This window comes from Motacilla alba, chromosome 14 (assembly GCF_015832195.1).
Source record: "Motacilla alba alba isolate MOTALB_02 chromosome 14, Motacilla_alba_V1.0_pri, whole genome shotgun sequence".
Taxonomy (NCBI): domain Eukaryota; kingdom Metazoa; phylum Chordata; class Aves; order Passeriformes; family Motacillidae; genus Motacilla; species Motacilla alba.
This window is the reverse complement of record NC_052029.1, coordinates 9498396-9519944: the sequence shown is the minus strand read 5'-3', so window position 1 is coordinate 9519944 and position 21549 is coordinate 9498396. Positions and strand designations below refer to the sequence as shown.

The following is a 21549-nucleotide window of genomic DNA, read 5'->3' as shown; positions in this document are numbered from 1 at the left end:
GTTGTATAAAAACTGTTGACATGTCTACATGAGACTTCATAACAAAGATCTATTTTCAAAACGCTCATATTACAGTAAAAACTTTGACTGAACCTATGAAAGCCAAGGGAAACTGCTGAGCAAAAACCATGCCGTGGCTGCTGGAACCAGACTGAAGAGTGTGTCAAAAGGGACCTCCACAACCCATCACCACAGGAGCACATCCTAAATGAGTCACCTTTGAGAGCTCCTCAGGTGGCACTGGGACATGTGCCAGCACGTACAGACACACACTCCAACCCACTGCACTGCTGCCTCTCAGCTGCCTTTTTAAAATCAATTCCTGGGTTACACAGCAATGGAAGTCATTTGCATTCTGACTGTGTTTTGCAACAGTGTGCATAAATATGCACACTGCATGGTTATTGTACCAGGACTGATAAGGACAGGGTGCAGCTGCCCTTGCTTTGCAATGGGAGTGTGTGTGCAGGGAAGTGACAACACCAAAACCTGCTGGAACTACTGTCCCAGGAAATACCTGTTTTAATAAGTAATTCCTTTACAGTCCAATTATTCCTGACTGTAATTCACTCCTCCTCTGGACACAGCACTGAGAGTTACCCGTAGTGTTGCAACACAACTCTCAGACATTCCAAAAGCTTTTTGAATTCTGCACTACAGACAAATGTTTTGGTTTACTCAAAATACTAAATTATAGTTAATTAAATATCAATCCATGATGTACCTATTTAAAAATAACAACCTAACACAATACTGCAGCAGTTTTATATCCCCACTGTAGCTTTTATGGATCTCAGAGAACTCGAGCAGCTCTCTCCTGCAGCCTGTGAAGGGGAAGGGAACTACCCAAAACCTGTGAAAGTGCTTTGTAAGCTCAAGAGCAAAGTTCCCAATATTTTTACTTTACCTTTCACCGAGGTAATCTCCAATTACCGTTTTATTTAATCCTTCTCCTTTATAAAGGAACTGTGCAATGTCTTCTGCAGTGTTGTGCAGGAGGTCATTTTCTATCAGAAACTGTATTCCCTAGGAAAAGCAATTCCAGAGGAAAAGAAATGTTATGTCTTCTTCCACAAGCATTTAAGTAAACATCACTAGGAACATTTGGTATTAATATACCGACACAGACATACATATAGCACACTAAGAGTTACATTACCTACAGATTTTTACTTCTTTTAATAAAATGGTAAACAAATGTTTTTCAGTTAGATAAGCAATATTTAGTACTGGTTTTAAGATGAAAATGAAAATGCATTTTTAAGGCTAGAAGTACTAGGTAGCAGTTTGAATCCCTCAACCTTCAATATTTGACTTGAAAGATCAAATATTAATTGAATAATGATTGCACATTGCTCTTTGGAGCTAATGGGTGAGCTGGCCTGTTCCCAACATTGCATCAATGTCTGCAGAGCTGTAATCTGCAAAATCATATAATGAAGAGGTACATAGAAACTACTTAATTACCACCATGACACAAAATCAAGCATCTGGTATAATCTACAAACTGCAACCCAATACATCAAGCCACTACTTGCAGTAGGAAGTCACAGCTGAAGATACTGAAACCGGTTTAAAAGAGTTTGTGCTGACATTGGGATTATCAGTGAGTTCTGGTTGTGCTGGAACTAAACTATTCACAAAGGACTGGAGCTACACTACTCACAAAGGGCTGCTCAGTCAGCTGCTACCAAAGGCAGGTGGAGAGTCTTACCCCGTCCCTCAGAGGGTACTTGATCAAGCCCCAGGACTCCTACTCCTCCATAAATTACTGCCCTACAACTGGCACACGCTAGGGAAGCCCAGAGACTTCTCTGGAAAGTGGCAAAGAAAGGAGACTATGAGTTACACAGAGATCATGGCAAGGATGGGAGGGATGTTGTTCTGACACTGAGCAGGTCATGCAGAGATAACAGATGCAGATGTAGATAACAGATACAGATGCATGCTCTGTACAGCCCACAGACCCCAGCACAGATGCTGCTACTCCTGATTTCTTCCAACTCTAACAACACGCTGGTGTAAAGTAGAAATTGAAACTTTAAGGAGCCTTAATGTCTTGGATTCCAAATATGTACAAAAGAGGCTAATAAATTATTACTAATATCCTCTACTAGACTATTTTATAATTTCAAGAATACCAGTTTTTCAATTTCTGCAAGTGGAGTATTATTTATTTCATTACAACCGAAAAAAATCCCATTTTTTTAATATAGCATAGATGGCCCTCTAGTAACATTTAAAAGCATTATTATCCTTCTGTTTGATTAATTCTAGTTTTTAATAATGAAATGATTACCTGCTTGACAAAAAAAGGTCAGTTTTCTGACCTAATTTTACAGGGAAAGTAAACTGTGATGTTATAAAGCTTGAAGCTTTTTTTAGAAAGTCTGGAATGTAATTCTCTCAGAACAATTTCAACATCTGAAAAATTTTGATGCCAGGCTGGTACTCTGACAACTTAATATTTTGATAAGTCATTTCACAACAGACATGATTTCTTTGCAAAGAATATATCCATTATATCTTGAACCAGAAATTGCTGAGCTTTCCTCAAAACCGATCCCTTCAAAGCTTACTTGTACAATATTTGACTACAAAACATAGTGCTTTCTCCCATCCCTAGTTATACAAAAACCTTTCATCTCTGAAAATCAAAAGAGAATCTCTCCTCTGATATTAGAAATAGCAGATTGCCTTGGTTCAACACCTGGACCATATTATTCATGATTGGTATAAACAGACTGATCTGAATAGGTTTTTTGAAATTGTACAAGTTTACTGATAATGAACATGACTTGAAGTATTGAAAACAAATTTCTGTGCACAGAAGCAGACACTCCCATATTGAAAAAATCAATTTAATTTTCCTTTTCCTGGATTTCTTTTAATTATTCCTAAGATGTTAAAGAACCAGAAGTCAAACAGACAGGAAAAGTAATTTGTCTGGGACAACAACTTCAGTGTCTGGAATAAATGGCAAAATAGGCCAAGCAAACCCCCAGCACCTCCTACACTATCTTTTGTCTTGATGCAAATTTTCTCTCTGTAGACTGACAGGAGACAGATGACAGCTGTACCAATTTAACTTACCCACACAAAACTCATTGCTACAGACATTTTCAATATTCACTACAAATACTGCATGGATTTATTTTTTATTTTGCATCACTGCAATGAAATCTGCTTTGAATTTCATCGTTTTTACAGTAACTCAATTATAAATTTTGCAGTTATTTAAACCCTGCCTTTGTCACAGAGAATTCATTTCCTGGGCCAAACACAGGCAGTACCAACTTCAGCACGGCCAATTTCCAGCACAACTTTGTCTCTGCACAGGGATTCTTGAAGTGTTTTACAAACTTCACCATTACAGCCCTTCCCACAGGAGCTCACCAAACCCAAACTCCAGCTACAACATCCTGGAAGTACATAAAACACACCTATTTTCAGAGAGGGCAAGGAGAACTGCTCTACACACACACATGAATGTCTAATAGTTTTCAAATAGAAATGATAAAAGAAAATCACCTCACTGTGCTCCTGCTAATATGAAAATGTGAGACCTCTGTTACCTGGTTTTAAAGGAGGAAACTTGGTGGGTTCAACCCAAGTACTATTACCCCAGTTCTGTGGCATTCCTAAACCCAGAGACCATCTTCCCTCCTGTTTCTGAATGAAAAGCATCCTTTTCCCAAAGAAGCCCAGGAAGCTTTTCCCAGCACCAGAAGGATGCAGACATACTGCAGCTCTCTGTAACTTAACACAGCAGCTGCAAGCAACAGCACGACCCAGCTTTAGAGCAGACAGCTACTGCAGCCACCACTGATCACAGGCATTATTAAGAAATTACTGAGTCTGTTCACCACATTTAAATTATGTTACAGTAGCAGTGTGGCCACAGCATCTATTTATAGAAATAATTTCATCCAGCAAGAACCATAACAAAAAATAGTTAATGCTGGAATGAAAGCATCTGACATCATCCTGTGACTTTGCCACAAACTTCCAGGACTTGAAAGAGCTGGAGGACCACAGGAAACTACCAGGATATTTGGGGGTATTCTGCCCTCAACAGAAGAGAAGTTAAGCAGTCACCAAAGTGGAAAATAAAAAATAAAAGACATGGCAAGCATTTTAGAAAGGGTTCTTGTACTTGAGAGTTTCTGGCAAACTGGAAACAGTCTGAAGAACAGAAGCCATACTGTACTTGGAACATTTCAGAAAAGCCACTAAAATGTAATTGAGTTCAGTACAATTAGAAAGAAAACATTTCAAGAACACAGAAAAACAAATGCTAAGTGATTTCCAAGAAGACCTTAAAGAATACTCTTCACAAATTCAAAATGGAATCGCAATTACAAACAATAGAGGACAATAAAACAAAGCAAGGAAGATGAAATATGAAAAGCAAAGGCTAAAGGTCAAATACGTCAAAGAAGCTCTTTTAAATATTGCAGGGGAAGTCTGTAAGAGAATGTGCAGGTCCCCAGATTTTCCAGAAAATTAACAACTATTTAAGAAACAGAGAGGCACTCTAGAAAGAACTGCATTACTTCTTGGCTACATGCAGAGCAGATTCCTTGAAACTGGTAAACAAGCTTGTACAAGTCAAATAGGTACACATCTATATGTATATATATATATGTACAAAAATACAGATGTTCACACATGCCTTTTTCAGGAACAGGCTTTAGATATCCAAATAAAAAAGTCTGCATGAGAACAAAATTAAAAATATGGCAAAGGTATTTTGAAAGATAAAAATAGGAGAGCATTAAAGAAAAAGAAGTATGGCCTCACTAATAACCACATATATAAAAAAATTTATTATATTTGACATATCAACATAGAACACCTCTATCAGGTACAAAGCAAGCCAGGTCAATCAATATCTGGCATATTAGGTTGTTGATAAGTAACCTCCATTATCAAGGGTTTGTTTAAGTGAAAGAAGCACACAGCTGGCACCTGACCTGATGGCTGCTTCCAATTTAACCCTCTGCTCAGTGTGTTACAGGACATGCCAGTAAGCCCTACGAACTTACATTATCAGAAATATTTCTTTAAAAAGCCATAGAAGTATTTGTCATAGATCACACTACCAGCAGAAATTTGATTTCTGACAAGTGAAAAAAAAATTCTTTACCTTCTTAGGGTCCATGTTGAATTTCTTCCTTCCCATAGCTATTTGCTTATTTCTTTGTGTAGTTTTGCTACATATGGAGACAATGAAGAAACAACAACAAGCACTTACCAGCCACTCTTTTACAAAAAGACTTCTAGATGAGCTTTTAATTTGTTTTAGCTACTTGGTATTTTCTACTACAAAATTAAGACATTCACTTTTTATAATGGAGAAAACTATGATACTATTTTCAACTGCTTTAAGGAATTGCAGCTTCAGAGACCCATATCCTTATCAACTGGACAATAAAATATTACACTCTATCCAACATATTCTCTATCCAAACAAATGACACACCTGCATGGGATAAAGTCAGGCTTTATAACAGACTAAATAAAGGTAATCCATCATTTGTTTAGCATGGGAAAGGTATTTTTTACTTGCTGTTCCTGGAAGACCTGTTCCAAGGTCTTACTGAATCATGTCCATATGTTGGCATTACTTACCTTTCTTCTACACTAGTCAGATTATCAATTTCAGTCATAACCTCAGCAATTTCAAATTTTAATCTCTGTCAAAAGAAAGAAGGACAATACATTACCCTACATTAGAACATCTTTTGCAATCATCTGTCATATAATAATATGATCGATTAGGTTTAATTTTCTAATATTTGTTATTTACCTGAAGAAAAGTAAACAATCTTAGGGCTTCCTTAGGTATTTGAAGATTTTATCACAACTGAATGACTTAAAACACATGAACCTGCACTCTCGGTGTGTGCTTGTCCCAGAGGACCAAGACCAAGCTACCATTACCAATTAATAAGATTTCTTTATCCACATTTCTCACTCACTCCTATCCTGGATGCAAATCTGCTGTTTAATGAGTTTTTGATTACACAAATAAAATGTGGACATCTGCACATATTGCATTACATGAATTCAGAAGCTAATCTTTCTTAAAGCACACATATGATGCGTAAGTACTGTTCACTATTAGAAGTATTTTAAGTCATTTATATGCTTTTTAAACCATTACCTGAAATTCATATTTAGGTCTGCAGCTTATGTCTGTAACTTAATCTACTGAAGGAGTCTTCTAAGGATCTTTACAGTAAACCAATTACCTCAATATCATCAATCAGTTCTTTTTTCCTGCGACGAATATTTAAAAGCTCTTCTCTTTCTTCCATGGAGAGATCATCAGGCACTGGAATGGAGCAAAATGTACAATTTTTTAGCATTTGCATTTTAGCATTTGATACCTCATCATAAAACTTAATAAACTGATTAGGAAAAATAAGCTTATATGAAACATCAGGATATATCTTTTACATCATTTTCAGGAAAAACACCCAAAACAAATCAAGACAAACAAAATAAATGAAATCTAAATCTAATATCATTGTAATCTGCTTTATAAAAATCCTAAGTAAAGTAATTGAATGAATGACTACAGACAGAATCTATCTTTCAAAAGAAAAACAGACAATTAAAGGAATCTTGTTATCATATGATGTGGCAAGATTTGGTTCTGCAGCTTAATTGCCAAATTCAAGTTGGATATAATTCTATTTCATCAGTAACATGCCAAAATTCTTCATGCAAATTAATTATGATTCAGAAGATATGACTATCTTCCAGGGGAAAAAAGCCAAAGAATAGCCAATGCTACACACAAGGTATGTATCAGACATCCCCTAATGCCAGCAGTGCCCCTTCATTTGGCTGCTTTGGAGAGAGAGATGCAGGCAGGTACAGCCCAACACAAACCCTAACACCAAATACCTCCCAGCAGTGGGACACACAAATACAGCAGCAGAATCAGTTATCTAACACAAACACGGGCTTTGCATAACCTCTTTTAGGTGAGTCTGTAGTGTTGAAGTCAATTTTAGGTCTCTCCTTGGCCATGCTAAATGAAATATATGACCCTGCTGATAAAAATCAGTTGCTACTGAGGATGCAAATGTGTGTCTGTCACTCATCCTACCCTCGTCCTGCGTCTCTGTCTGACAACCAGCAAAGAGCAGAAATCACTAGCATGAAACCACTGCTTTTCTTTAACAATCAGATGCTCCCCAGCAAGAAACTTCTTTGGACAGAGATTACTTCTGCTCATTTGTACAGCACTAGACACCAACTACAAATATTCACCTCCTGTGCAATGACCCCGTAATAACAGTTCTAATGTCACCCACTTTCTTGGAAATAGCTCCTTAATTATAGAACAGCTTTTCCTTCCAGCTCAGTAAAATGGAACAACAATAGTAATTGATAAGGTATGTAAGAGCAATACACTACAAATGTAGTCATTTGGGATGGTCAAGGCCACTTGACCATCATTTAACAGATTGTAGCAACAGGATTAAAAAGAAAAGTTCAGCTTGAGAGGAGAGTTTTAAACACACATTTGGAACAGAGCTTCTGTTCAAATCCTAATAATGAAATACATTGATTATCTCAACATCCACTGGTTAAGCTCCTTTCCTTGCAGGATCCAAATCACAACAAACTCCAAATGGCGACAGACCTTGTTAGACAAGAAGTAATTATGGCAAATGATTTCATTTAACTACTCCAGATACAAACATGATTAAATTACTTTCAGTTTAGGAAATGACAGTCTTCAGTTGAACAAATACCAGACTTCAATATGTTTACCTGCTTATTCTCCTCATCAGAAAGCCACCCACTCCTAAAAATCTCTACCATGTGAATAGTGGTAGGATTCCTTTTGCATCAAACCTTATAAATGCATGTCCCTACATCACATCTTTGTCTTACATGTTTACTACAAGATCCTATACCACAGAGAATTAATGACTACACACACACTATCTACATAAATACACCACAAATATTCCAACTAGTTAACTGACAAAAAAAATTAATACTGCTACCCAATGTTGATTATAAAAAAGGTAAACCATATATAATCAGTCTCTTAGCTAGGAAGTACACTCTGAGATCCTTTAAGCATTTCTGCAGTATTGTAGATGAAATTACACTGCAGCTTTACAGTAGCAGTATTAGTAAGAGATGCTAAATTTTCAATTCTTTGCTGCAGCAAGACATTTTGGTAACTCTCACCTTTGCTGGCAACTGGAAATAATAATGAAACCTCAAACAGAAAATCATTTTGAAGCAATAAATATTTAGAATTCACAAACGGTGTTACTTTTTCTTCAAGCTGAGTTACAAAACCTCAGGATTAGCCACTCCCATGAGCCCTTCCTAAATCTGCACACCAGTGAGTTGTACTGCAGTTTCTTCTCCCTTATTGTACCATGCAGTGAAGGCTCTTTGGGACAGGTTTGGAGTATCTGGAACAACTGGAATTGCTTTTTTGGAATCAACATGCATTGTAACAGTTTTCTGTGCTCAAGCAACCCACAAAAAAAGAGAAATCAAACACCTCAGTGTTTTCCTACAGCACCCAAATACTGTCTGCTGTATTTTCCTTTCCTCTGATCACAGTCACAGTAGAGACAAGCCTCACAGTATAATTAATGATGCTGTTAGACAGAAAGGAAAAAAGCTAAATGGAGTCAGACTACATTTTGCATTAGGGAATAACATCAAGTATTTATCTGCCACATACAAGACAAGCAGTCTGCTGCAAAAGAAGATTCTGCACTTGGAGAGCACTTACATAAAACTGGACATTGATGCAACATCTGTAAATAATGGTATTTAAATTTCAGAGCCAAAATATTTCAGAAGAAGAGAATATTTCAGAAGAATAGAAGAGTCAGGATATAACTGAGTGGGAGTTACCGTACTGCTCAACTTCTAGAAACTCTGGCTATAGATAATATTTTTCTTCCCCTCACACTACCAGCACAGAGAAGGGATGATTGACTCACCAGGATCACTCCCAAGTGAACTGTCCTGTACTCACATGAATTGGCCTCTGTGTGATACTGAAGATGTCTGCCTCATTATCATCCTTCTACTGGCTGTCTATCACTGCCTCCCTCCTCCAGGGCTGCTCTTTATGCTGTAGAAAACGTATCAGTGGGAAACTCAATGCACCAAAAAAACGTTTCTGAAGAGATTTGACGTGGCATTACAGCCTGGAAGGTGTCTGCTCCAGAAGGTTGTGGGACTTCGTGGTTACTGTACCTGCTGTTTCAACTCTGTCTTAAAACAAAGGCTAACAGTATTTCTGTACTTCAATTAAGGCTTTTGAAATATTAACGTAGGAGGGTAACACACAATGGCAGATCAAAACATCTTCCCAGTCCCAAGCAAACATTGCAGGTAGATGGTAAGAGATTATCTGCTCTAGCAAGACCCCTCCCAAGGCCACCCTTTTCCCTCCAGCAAACACTTCTTTTTCAACCCTGTGTTCACATAATCCTCCACACAAAATAACTCATGGAGCATGTATTATGTATTTGTTCTGTAAAACAAATTTTCTAGCTGTCCTCTCTGAGTCACTTCTGTTTTTTGGTTTTTTTTTTCCCTTTCACCAATCTAAACACAAAGCAGACAGGATGGGAGGAGTTAGCATGAACATTTAAATACTAAAAAAGAACAAAAGCATTTCAGTACAGTGAACAAGCTACAGCTGCAGCATTCTTCCATGCTATCTTCTAATCTTTATTTAAAGACAATGTTCTAATGTAAGTAATTTCTGTGAAATCTTTTAGCTTACAGGGAGAGCATGTCCTTTTTCTAGAACTTCAGGCCTTCAGGTACTACTAAATAGAAAGTCAATATACTACTGATATTTTATTCATGAGGAATACAGTTGTTGAAAATACAAATTATATTCTTGGCCAAACAAAGAAACACACAACACCATCCATGTTGCAATACTACTCCTACCATCAACGGAAAAAAACAGAAAAATACTTAATATATTCCAACTTGGCCCATAGAATCCAATTCCTGTAACTGAACTGTATGTACTTAAATTAACATCCTGTAATGCAACACTTAATGGAACACACTTTTAATACAGTTCTGTTTACTACACCATGCTAGAGAAAACAAACAAACTGCATCCCACCACCGAAATCAGTGTATTGTGCATCAGCTGTGATGGCACTTGGTTCAGTAATTCTCCACTATGGATAGCCCAAGTACAATATCCAGAGAGCATTATCCCACAACTCTCAACATGAAGTATTTTTGAGCTAGCAAGTACCAAAAAACCCAAAACATTTAGAGATTGAGAAAGAACTGCAACAGATCAGCTTGCAAAGAAAGTTCCCACAGGTTAGTGAAAACCAGGAGCAAATCCCAGAATAGGAAACAGAAACCTGGCTCTTTCCAAGTCCATGGTCATGATATCGTTCTCTTTCTCAGTAGTAAAATTTAAATCTTTTCCAGCTCTCCAGCAAGAAGAAGCAAAACTCCTGTGTTTAAATTCACTCATTAGCCTTTTAATTGCCAGTCACCAGCCAAAGCCTAAAGCAATCTCACTTGACCCATTCAACTGACTTCAGAGCTCAGTCTCTCAAGAGGACACAGTAAAATATCCACAACCAGCAGAAAGCAAACATCTAACAATATCTAGCACAGACAAAACACTAATTCTGTAACCCCACTTACAAAGCAGCACAACACCCTGACTCTCATTGCTCAGCTAACTTCTTGGTTTCATAAAGACAAACATTTTCCTTCTTCTGTGTCAGTCCCAAATTAGTGGTCTTCAATATTTGCATTCCAAGCAAAAAACAATTAGATGGAATTTAATTTTGCTGCAGTTGAAACATCTTGCAAGTGTAAAGATATTTACACAACGCAAGGCTTTAAACTAAACAAACCTTTCCTTACCCATACACAAAACGAGTAGACATGTTTCTTCTGGCCTTTAAAATAATATACATTCATCTCTGAGAACAAATCTGATTGTCTCTGAACATTTGCCTCAACGGATATTCTCAGGCTATTCTCTCTTCCTTTCCCCCTACATGTTCCCGTTTTTAAAACTCGATTAGAGGAACATTTTCCAGCTTTCAGACAAGATGTATAAACAATGCTCCAACCACTTCTGGCTATTAAAAATTCCATAGAAGTTTTCGTAGGAGGACATCCTTCTGAATAGATTCACTTCACAGTGCAGAAACAAACTGTATCTACATGAAATTCCATCAGTAAAACCAGCTGGATTTGGCTGCTCCCTTAACTACCTTACTATGTGAATCTGCTATGTAGTCACTGCTGAGAATGTTCCAGCATTGGAGCAATGACACTTCCATTAAGGGGGGAAATAATCCTGTACACAATATCCTTTCACACACAAAAAAAATCACCAGTTGTTGGTATGAGGAATCTAGGACAGAATCCATGGCTTGCAGAGTTATTTTGAGTTTTCAATCACAAGGGACTCTGTGGCCAGAAATCACATTAGTGGCCAAGCCCAGAAGAGAACCTCCAACGCACATCCATCATTCTCATTGTTTAGCTCCTGGAAATCACACCATTACAAGATGTTCCTGAAAACATTTTTTCTTTAGGATAAGGGCATACTTTGCAGGAAAATTACAGTAAAGATATTATCATTTTGTGCTTCTAATAATAGGAGGGGGAACTGTAAAAGTATTAATATTATTACCATATAAAAACACATTTTCAGAATTTTAGAGGAAATAATTTCCCTCTGACACACTACACCTTTGAGATTTTTTCCTTTTACTTCTGCTGCAAAGCAGGTTTATTATATCAGTGGTACATACTAGTGCAGTTTTTTTTTTAAACAGACAAAAGCATAAAAATTGGAAATACGAAATACATTTTTTGTTCTATATAGAAAAGGTCCAGCAGGGTGACAGTACCATCAAGCGTGAAATCGTCTCTTGTAAAAAACAAACAGTATTTCTTATAGTCCATAAGAATTACTTCAAATAAGGCAAGACTATATTTTTGTTCTGGCCAGAAATAGCCCTACATAATTTGTTAACGTGTTAGTCTCTCTAGTCAAGCAGAAAGTAGGCAGCTGCAAAATTGTGCAAAATCAGGGTCCAGATAACAGCGATTTGGAGGGAAGGGAAGGAAAATTATACCTGTCTCCCAAAAACCACCTTACTTCAGATATCACAACTGACATGCCCTGCCACGGTACCTGCAGATGTTTCTCTCTGTGGAGTACAAAAGGCAGAGGAGTCAGCAGCAAGAGCAGATGTGTTTTACAAACTGCAGCAGAGAACACGAGCACCAGCAGCTGTGCAGGGGACTGGGGACTGGAGAGGCTTCCCAGAGCTCTCGCATGAGCTGCTAATCCTGCCCAGGAGCGATGAGCTGCCCTTCTTAACGGCACCAAAGCACAAAGAGGTGCTTTCCAGCAACTTCCCATCTTCACCTTCCCATACAGATATACCCACTGGAACAGATATATACAGATATACTCCACAGAAACTGCAGAGGCACCTCCCTTGCTTTTTAGCTCCTAATTAGCCTCTGACACAGATGCTGGCCATTAGAAAGCAGGGTGTGTTTAAGTTAATGAGTATTTTATTTTTTTTACTATCCCTGCTCTCTATTTTCATGAGCAGGCAGTGTTGAAGGTCATGACCATATTATACTGACCTCCTTTAATTCAACAGTGTGTCTTATTTCAACGTTTTTATGTATTTCCATTAGGAAACTAAATGTTTTGCAGCAAACAAGTGAAAGAACCACTTTCAATCACATAAAGGAGTGACTTGGGGAGAAAGAAGAAAAAACACACAGGGACAAGGTCTGAGCAAGATTTCACAGGTAATGAGCTGAGTCCTGTATGCTCCAGCACTACTCTGCCCGTCAATGCCTGGACCCTGTTTCTTCTGAGTTGTTTCTTTCCCCAGTTTAGCAGGACAAATGGTTTCACCAAGGGACCACAGAATTGCCCAAGACAACAAAGCAGGCACAGCAGAAACTCCTGGCAGCACAAAGGTACAGGGACAGCAACCCCCTTGAGGTCAACCAGGCCTAAAACCAGCTTAGCTCAGCCCCAAAACCCCACCCTTACAGGCTGTATTCTCTAAATACTAAAAGTAGTTCAACCTGATATTAATAATAGATAAGCATGGATTTCCTTTCAGAAGCATTTTTCTTTTGAAGTCACTCTACTCTTGCTTCAAGATCAGAAGATGCTTCTAGGCCAACTTTTCTTTCTAAAATATGTAAATACAAATTACTGAATATGAAAAGAAAGCTGAGTTTAACTTAAAATGCTAAGTCTCTTACCCAAATACATTAATACTTGCATTAATAATATAAAGTGTTAAAATATGCATATCCATGCATATTTAAGAAGTGCATAAAAAAATTTATGCCAGCTAATGTGGAAATTAAAAAAGGAGATGTTGGCCACACTGTGGTTTGTGTTTCAGAGAGGGCTATGAACAGATTAGCACAGATACAGGAAATACTATCCAACATAACATGTGCCTTCACCAGCATCAGTTATCAATTACTATTCAGGAATTCTGGTGAATCACCATTCTGATTTCAGTGTTACAGCTATACACTGTCACATTATCACATCCTAACATCACAGTCCCCTTCCAACATGGAAAACAGTAACATTGAAGTAATGTGGGACAAATGCAATGCTGTGCTGTGCCAAGCACTGTTAAGTAAAAATGCACAGTCCTGTATTGTCCTGCTGCCTTAGGGACAGTGGGGCATCTGTGCTGCCTTAAAATTTCCTTACTCTGCTTTCAGCTTTTTAACAAAATGACTGTATCTGATTTCTTTTCTGCACAGCAAATAATGAGGAAGGGCGATCAGAATCAGCTTTGTGCAGTAATACCACCATTATAAATACAGGTACCACTCGTCCAAAACGTAGTGGCCTCAAGCTTTTTCTTGACACTTCATCAAACCAACAAAATACTGTCAAACAGAAACAAATTTTTTCCCCTCCTCATTATGTATGCTGCAAGGCAGAACCTCAAAGATAAATAATTTCGGGAAAACTCAGTAATAATCTTCTCTCTGTGGAGCATTTGTATGTGCAAAACTGGAGAAACAAATAGGGAACTTAGGTAGTGCCACAGCTGAAATCAAACAAATTTTCTCTAATGTATGCATTTGAAAGCCTTTGCTTATAGTACATTATATTTATAGTATGCATTAACACAAATTTTCTCTTTACAGAGTGGAAGTCTGCAAATTCTGAATTTCTTTAGTACACTTTCATGGCAAGATTCAGGTCACAGAAAATTTTAGCACCCCCTGAGGAAGAGAATGATCCAGCAATAACACGTGGGGAGACCATGGATAACAGCTGATAGCACATTTTATATCCACTGGCAATGCAGAACAACAGCCACTTTTCAAGTGGGAGTCTTGGGAAGGAAATCAGGGCTCCCCCTCAACACTATATAGGAGGTGAAAGGAACAGATCACCATGCCAACTATGCACAGCATAGCTAAGTGTCACATTAGAGATATCATGTCTTTAGCTGAGACCCTTCATTCACTACACAGCAAAGAAAGGGCAGCAAAAGAGCAGTGGATTTTGCTTGCCTGCAGCAAAAAGAGAAAATTCTGAAATTAAAATGTGTAGATGCAATAGCTTTCCACAAGTAAGACCTTTTCAGCCACACAACAGAAGCAGGATGTGCCTTTTAACTTGGGGTGTTTATGGTTTTGCCCAATACAACTGTAGAGTATTACTAGACAGAATTATACAAAGAACTGCATGGAAAGGGCCTGGATGGTCCCATGGCTAATTTCTGTGACAGCACAGCTCAACTTCTGATTGAGCCAGGCATACAGACAACACTGACAGGAATTTAAAAATACTTCATCTTCAAGCAACTCTGGATGACTAGCACAAGAGAGTGGCCTGCTCAGACTGCAGATGGAAAATGGGTGGAACAAGTGGGAGCCCATACAGACTGGGAAGCTGGATAGCCTGAAATACTGCAGCCACTGCTCAGGATTTGGTTCTCTGGTCACTTCAGCGTGTTTAGGACTCCCAGCAGCTCTGTAGAGAGTGAGGCAAAGCTTAAACTAGCGAGAGGAAAAGAGCAAATGCTCCTCTGTCAGCTTCTTTTCCTTGTCAGTTAGGTGAGGACTCTTTCTCCCAACCATCCCAAGGAGTATGTGTGGATGAAAAGGAAAGCAGGGACACTTCATCTCCCACTGGTACACGACTCCCAGTAGTCCCTGTGAACAACTGGACTAACCAGACATGTCCTGCTGCCAATCTACACTTCTTTCACCCTTCACGATCAAAGCAACTCAGACCAAGGATGGGGCAACTCCTCCTGAAAGCAGAGGAAGAGACAAAAACATTGATTCCTTTGGCTTTTGAAATGGTATGAGAAGGAAAAAAGAATATGACTGTAGCAACGTGTTTCAGCTTTACCCTTACAGAAGGGCTGTGTTTCTCCAGTCACCCTGAGTTACTGGGAAGAGGAAGTGGTTGGCTGGCAGGTACCTACATTTTTTCCTAGGATAGATCTTGGAAAATAGACTTGAAAAGCAAACACACCAGAGTAGTAGCAGACATTCCAGTCAGATCCATTTCGAGGAGCAGCACGGAAAATTGACAGGAATGTCGCTGAGCAGCTGGAGGGGTCCTGGAGCCCAGACCCCGTGGTCAGCCGCCAGCAATACCCCCAAATCCTGCTCAATATTCAGACACAGCTCATCAGACCTACCATGTTCCCAGCAAAACAGCTGGGCTCAGACAGCCTTTCTGTCACAAATTTCCAGTAACATCTACTCTTGGCAATAAGGGATCTGCTCACAGCACTGCACTCATTAGTGAGGAGCATTAGCAGTTACTTAGGATTGCCGGCTGCTTCTAAAGCACACAATCCAATTTTCAGAAAAAGCAAGGCAAAGTTGATTTTTTCCCTTCCCCCATCCCTGCCTGACACAGTTCTGGAGTTAGATTTCAGAACAGTATTTATTGCAGAAGCTTTCTATTTATTCATTTTCCAAGATTGGTCGCACAGTGAAGGAGGGGGAGCCACTGCCAGATTTGAAAGCAATCTTCCTTCCCTGAGGAATGTCTCCAAAGGCAGCTATGGAGTGCCACACAGGACTGCTCATCTATCAAGTAACTGCTTCAGCAGCATTCATATTCACCCAAAACAAGACAGGTTCCAGGATGCACAACTCTGTGCACAATGTGATGTCTGATGTTGTGTAAGCCTCTGAAATTCCTGCAGTCTCCTCCAAAAAAAGTAACCGTGGTATCTGCTATGGAAACAACTGAGCTGCAGTACTTGGAGAGAAATACACTACAGCTAATACAGTACCTTGCTGCTTGGCTATCTTAGGCTTGAAATGCTCCAGTTTCTTACTGTTACATCAACAGGCCCATTGGTCACATTGCCTGAAGTCTGAGAGGCCACAGAGAGTCAGGAATTTACTCACAGATTTGTTGGGGAAGGAAAAGCAAAGCTTCATTTAAGACTGTGAAACATTTTCAGATTCCTAAGAAAAGAGTACACACAGCTTTTGTGAATTGTTGGTTGCCATCACACCATGAAACAATTAGCTTGACAGGTCACTAATTCTGATATAAAAGAGCTTTTTATCTGGCCCACTGATAACAAGTCTGTTGGATGGATCCACTTACCGTAAGGTCAAACCCCTGGTCTCTCATTCTTTGCTTGGCAAAAGCCCATCAGCAGTCATACCAAATCTGCCTCACCATGCTTCCAAAATAGAGCACATTCAACATCTGCTGAAATTCTTCTAAGTGCAGACATAAGTTATATGTTACAAAAAGAAAGGTTTTTCATACTCCAGGCAGACCTCCTGGCATTCTGATCAAAAACTCATTTGAATAAATAAATTCTTCCTATTTAAACGTTCCCCAACTGTTTCAACTAAATCTGCTGAAATATTACTTTGCCCTTTCTAAGCTGTTTTCTCTGCCCCTTACTGGCAAAATCACTGCATTCCTTCCAGAGATCAGTGAAAAATAATCTGAACACATAATCTTTTGTACTTTATTTTCAAGTAACTTAGTCATTTTTCTCAGCTAAGTACCTAACAAGAAAAAAAAAATCACATCAATACAACCTCAAAGATCTAAGCAGTTTAGTTTTATTACTCTCAGTGTGTCTGAGACTCAGCATTTTCCCTGAAAATGTAAGCAACTAACTGGGATTCAACCCTCAATCTCATTTTTAAGTCCACCAGCTCCCACTGCTCCTATTAATAAACATTTTTTCTAAGATTTCCACTTCATCCTGCCATGCTCAAATACTAAATATTTTTGTTGATTAGGAAACAATTAAGTAGGACTACGTATTTTAGTTCTGCAACCCCTCAACATGGCACAAAAGGTTACAATAAAAGATAACACTTCCAAATGGGAAAAACCAAAACCAAATCCTGATTTTTCACCTGTACATACCAGTTCCACTGACAGTGTGGTCAGATGCAGCCTCTGCTAAACACCTTTCCAAAGAGGTAGTGCCTTCAGAGCAGTGCTTTACCTGGCACAAGCTTTCATTATACAAAGACAAACTTTGTGTAAGACTGAAAAAATCTGACTCACATTAACATACTTGCAATTATCCTAAATTTGCCTTAGGGCAGCCAGAAATACCAAGCTATAACTTCTGTTAAGCAGTCTGTAGCAGCAGCGTCTGCAGCTCCACCAACACAGCTGACATACTGCACAGTGGGAAAACTTACTAGTGCAGTTCAGAAATTCTTCTGTGTATCACAGACAATGCAGCAGCGAGTACAAACCACCTGGAGAACACCATCCACAGGTAAACTATTGTTTTAATGATTTCCTGAACACTGAAAGAAGTGGTTGGTAATAAAAGAAGTGGCACTATTAAGCCGAGACTTCTGTGCCCAATAATTCTGACATGCACAAGCAGCAGTCTACAGTCCACCTTAAATCATACAAAAACTACTTCTAAAAGATTCTTCAATCATAGCATCTATTATATGTTTTTTAAATGTCTTAATAAAGTGGACCTTGAAACTTTGTTGAGGCAACTGAAGCTCAAGCAGAACACCTAAGTGTCATACTCAACTGACCCTGCAGATGTTTAACCAGGATCTCCAAATGTCCAGAAGCTGTTTCTGAAAAGTTATATTGCAATTCTTTAAAGAAAAAGGTTCAACAAAAATTAATTATAACAGTTTTTAATCAGGCTATTAAATTCCATTAGATCTGACTGCAAGTATTTTCTCATGAAGTTCACAACTGATAAGACAACTGGAAGCTTCTAATTTTTCTTTTTTTGAATTCTTCCACATTCTTTGTACCTCAAAGCAATGTCTTAACATACACTGAAGAACCCCAAAGCATAATTAATTACAAACTAACATGAAAGTCCTGCCATCCTGTGTTATCCTACCTAAAAACTTATGAAAATAAAACCTGAACATAAATTTTCCATTTTAAATGCCAAATTGGTCACTAATGAAATCTAGAAATACTTTATACTGACCTAATGATGATGTACATGCTTTCACTAAACCCTGCAGCATGCAACTCTGCACAGCACACATAATATGCTCGTACTAAATAGATGACATATTTTCCATTAGAATTGGCAGCAATGGAAAATGACAACTTATACAGACCCACAGAACATAATCACAACATTGTTCACTAATGTCTGCCACCACTGTTAACTCTATCCCAGAAAGTCTTGAGAGGAAGCTAGATATAGTACCAGAAGCTGATGAACTTCCAGCTGTAAGGGGGTGGGAGAGAAAGGAAGCAGACTGATTAGTTGAATAGATTTATTGTATGCACATATTCTATGCTAAAACCCTGTATCTACTTCAACATACACTTTTTTGAGTCATTTACTGTTCACAATTCAAATACAGGAAAATGCTATCAGACTAACATGTGTTTGTTCAGCAGGAAACCCTTTCTTCAAAATGTAAAATGAGGTAGTGAAAAGCCAAAACTTGGCTAGAATTGTTGTACTATTATTTCTCCAATGTGAGAAGGATCTTTTGATGTTCTCCCATCGCACTAGAAAAATCAGATCTCCCAAGTCCATATGAGCTCCAGAGAAAAACACAATACAGTAAGAGCTGCAGTGCAGTGTTCTCTCCCTCTCAAAGATGCAAGACATTATCATAGTACTTTCTTCAACTTAGCTAGCAGATTTTATTCTCAAGCCACAAATATTTTCTTAATTTTCCTTATAGTGTGTCATGAATACAGCCAAAACATCCTAAAGCAAATCTGTAAGCCAAGTTTCTCATTCTAGTTGCTGTACTTTAATGGTCTTTGACACTGGCAGACTCTACATAAAACCAGTTTTGCAAAATGCACTGGAAGTTGACCTGCACTTCAAGCAAACAATTAACTGAGAGATTCCTTTAGGCTCTTCACAATTCACATAAAGAACACAGCCTTTAAAAATTGGGAGAAAAGAACTCTGACTACCATTCTTACTAAATAAACATAAAATGTAGTACTGGTTATTTAATCCCTGCAAATGTCAAAAAAAATCACCAAGGGTAAAGCAAATTATTTGCATGGTATTCATTTAAAATATTGTATGCAAAAGAAGTACATCACAGATGTTTTTGCATTGCAGTTGGTTTGTGTTAGAAGTGTTCTGCCTTCTAAGCACAGAGTTTGTCCACGTATCACTTCCACTCTGAAGTTAAAGATCAGCTCCTACTTGCTCAGGAAGGAAAACAAGTTGTTGTTACTGTTCTGTTCTAGGACTGAGGGGCAAAGTGCCAGGCTATCCCACAGCCAACAGACCCACCATAAATGTTCATCCCTTTTTTTTGTTTTTCCTCAAAAAAAATTAATATTAACAACCAATTAAGGCACATGGAAAGAAATGCAGAATCCGGGTTATGTCTGAGATAGTAATTATGTTTTAAAATTCATGCCACTGTCAGCATTGATGGCTATAACTTACAAGTATTTGAAGTATCTTTCAGTCAATCAGGACTTATAATTTGTATACTATTGTTAATAAACTTCTTAAATTACACTAGTGTAATTACAAACTGATTGAGTAATGACAGTCAAAATTAAAGGCTTGGAGTAACAGTAAAAGAACTCTGAAATTCAGGCAGTTATTTGATGGACTCCCTCTGCAAGTTAAGTTCACAATCACAACAAAGATTTGGAAAGGAAGTAGATACCTAAAAGACAGAGTTGGAAGCACCAAATATACCAAAGGTAAACGAAATTCTATAGAAAAATATTAGGCTTCTTCCCTTCTTACATCCTTAGGATCTGTAAAACAAAAACTAGCAAAACACAACATAAGCGAAATTAATAAAACCAAACCTGTTGATCTACTCCAAGCTGTAGCATCGCATACTGCAACAATACTGTAAAGAGAGTAAAGAGACTAAAACCTGGTACTGTGAATGAGAAAACAGCATCTTCTTCCATTAAGCAATTTGAAAGAACAGACACCTTCCCATTCCAACCAGTTCACTTCATTTCTGTTTAAAAAATTAACCAAAAACTCTTAAATGACTTAAAGTCTACAGCAAAATCTGAAGGCGTTTAAGTATTTCAGGATGGGATTTATGGCAGAGCTCTGAAATGGATACTCCTAGTTCCTGTTGCTTTTACTGGAATACTTTTATGGAGAGTCACTTTTTTCCCACCCTACCCTTTTCCTTTACTGAATTTCCACACAATAACTTAGATCTGACCATCACCGGACATCTGAACAACAATAAAAAAGTTACAGCTGGGTCCTGTATTAGTCCCAGCTGCATTGGATTTTTGGCTGCCTTCAGAAAACAAGACAGCCAATAGGAAAACAGTAGGAGAATTTCTTTTAGCAGCTTACCTTCAAATAAACTGGTTTTTCATATGCTACTACAACAAACTATTTTTACTACTCAATGCAAAAGATGTTATTCTTCCTATTTTTCACCTCATTTCTAATTTTAAAAAAAATTAAATTAAAAGAAATTAAAACTTCCTTCTTCAAAAACTTTTACTACGAAATGCCAGAAAATAATCATCTCCATATGCTCTTTCAAGTCTAACATACCACAACGGATTGATCTGCCAAGTCCACCCACCCACAGGCTCTATAAACTTGAGAGTATTATTTGTATTTAATTTGGATTACCAATTTCACCCAACCTTTCCCCTTCATAACGCATGTTACTTTTCTAAGCTTACTTACTCAGGTAGAAGATACAAAAGGAAAATAAATAAGTTTTCAGCCGAATAAGAACAATACCATAATGCAAACTCTCTTTACTTTGAGTATCAGTGAATTCACAGCAGAAAGACTTAAACCAGTCTATTTTTTTATGTTTGCTCCTATAAAATATCACCTAATCTTTTAAAACATTCATGTGATACTATGTCATTTATTGGTACAAGACCAAGACTAAACACTGCAGTCTTTCCAGCTTACATTGCACAAAATGAGAGTGAAGAAAGTTACGTGTATTCTTATTAAAAAAAAAAATATCACTAGGAGTGGGGAAGCTTCCTCTCAGATATTTAAAAAAAGAAAGTTACTATAT

The 21549-nt window shown here is 38.0% G+C and overlaps 1 protein-coding gene across 3 annotated transcripts in view; it reads right to left on the bottom strand.

The window, feature by feature from the left end:
• CYTH3 (cytohesin 3) overlaps positions 1 to 21549 on the bottom strand; it is a 49165-nt gene that overhangs the window by 17706 nt on the left and 9910 nt on the right. For 2 of the 3 annotated variants that reach the window (XM_038151798.1, XM_038151797.1), the window contains exons 2-5: positions 6258 to 6340; positions 5635 to 5699; positions 5150 to 5216; positions 908 to 1026 (exon numbers count right to left, since the gene is read on the bottom strand). In XM_038151798.1, the coding sequence (XP_038007726.1) occupies positions 908 to 1026; positions 5150 to 5216; positions 5635 to 5699; positions 6258 to 6340 (334 nt within the window). Of the gene's footprint in view, positions 1 to 907; positions 1027 to 5149; positions 5217 to 5634; positions 5700 to 6257; positions 6396 to 21549 lie in introns of those variants that run through there. The other variant, XM_038151795.1, reaches the window with a different exon arrangement.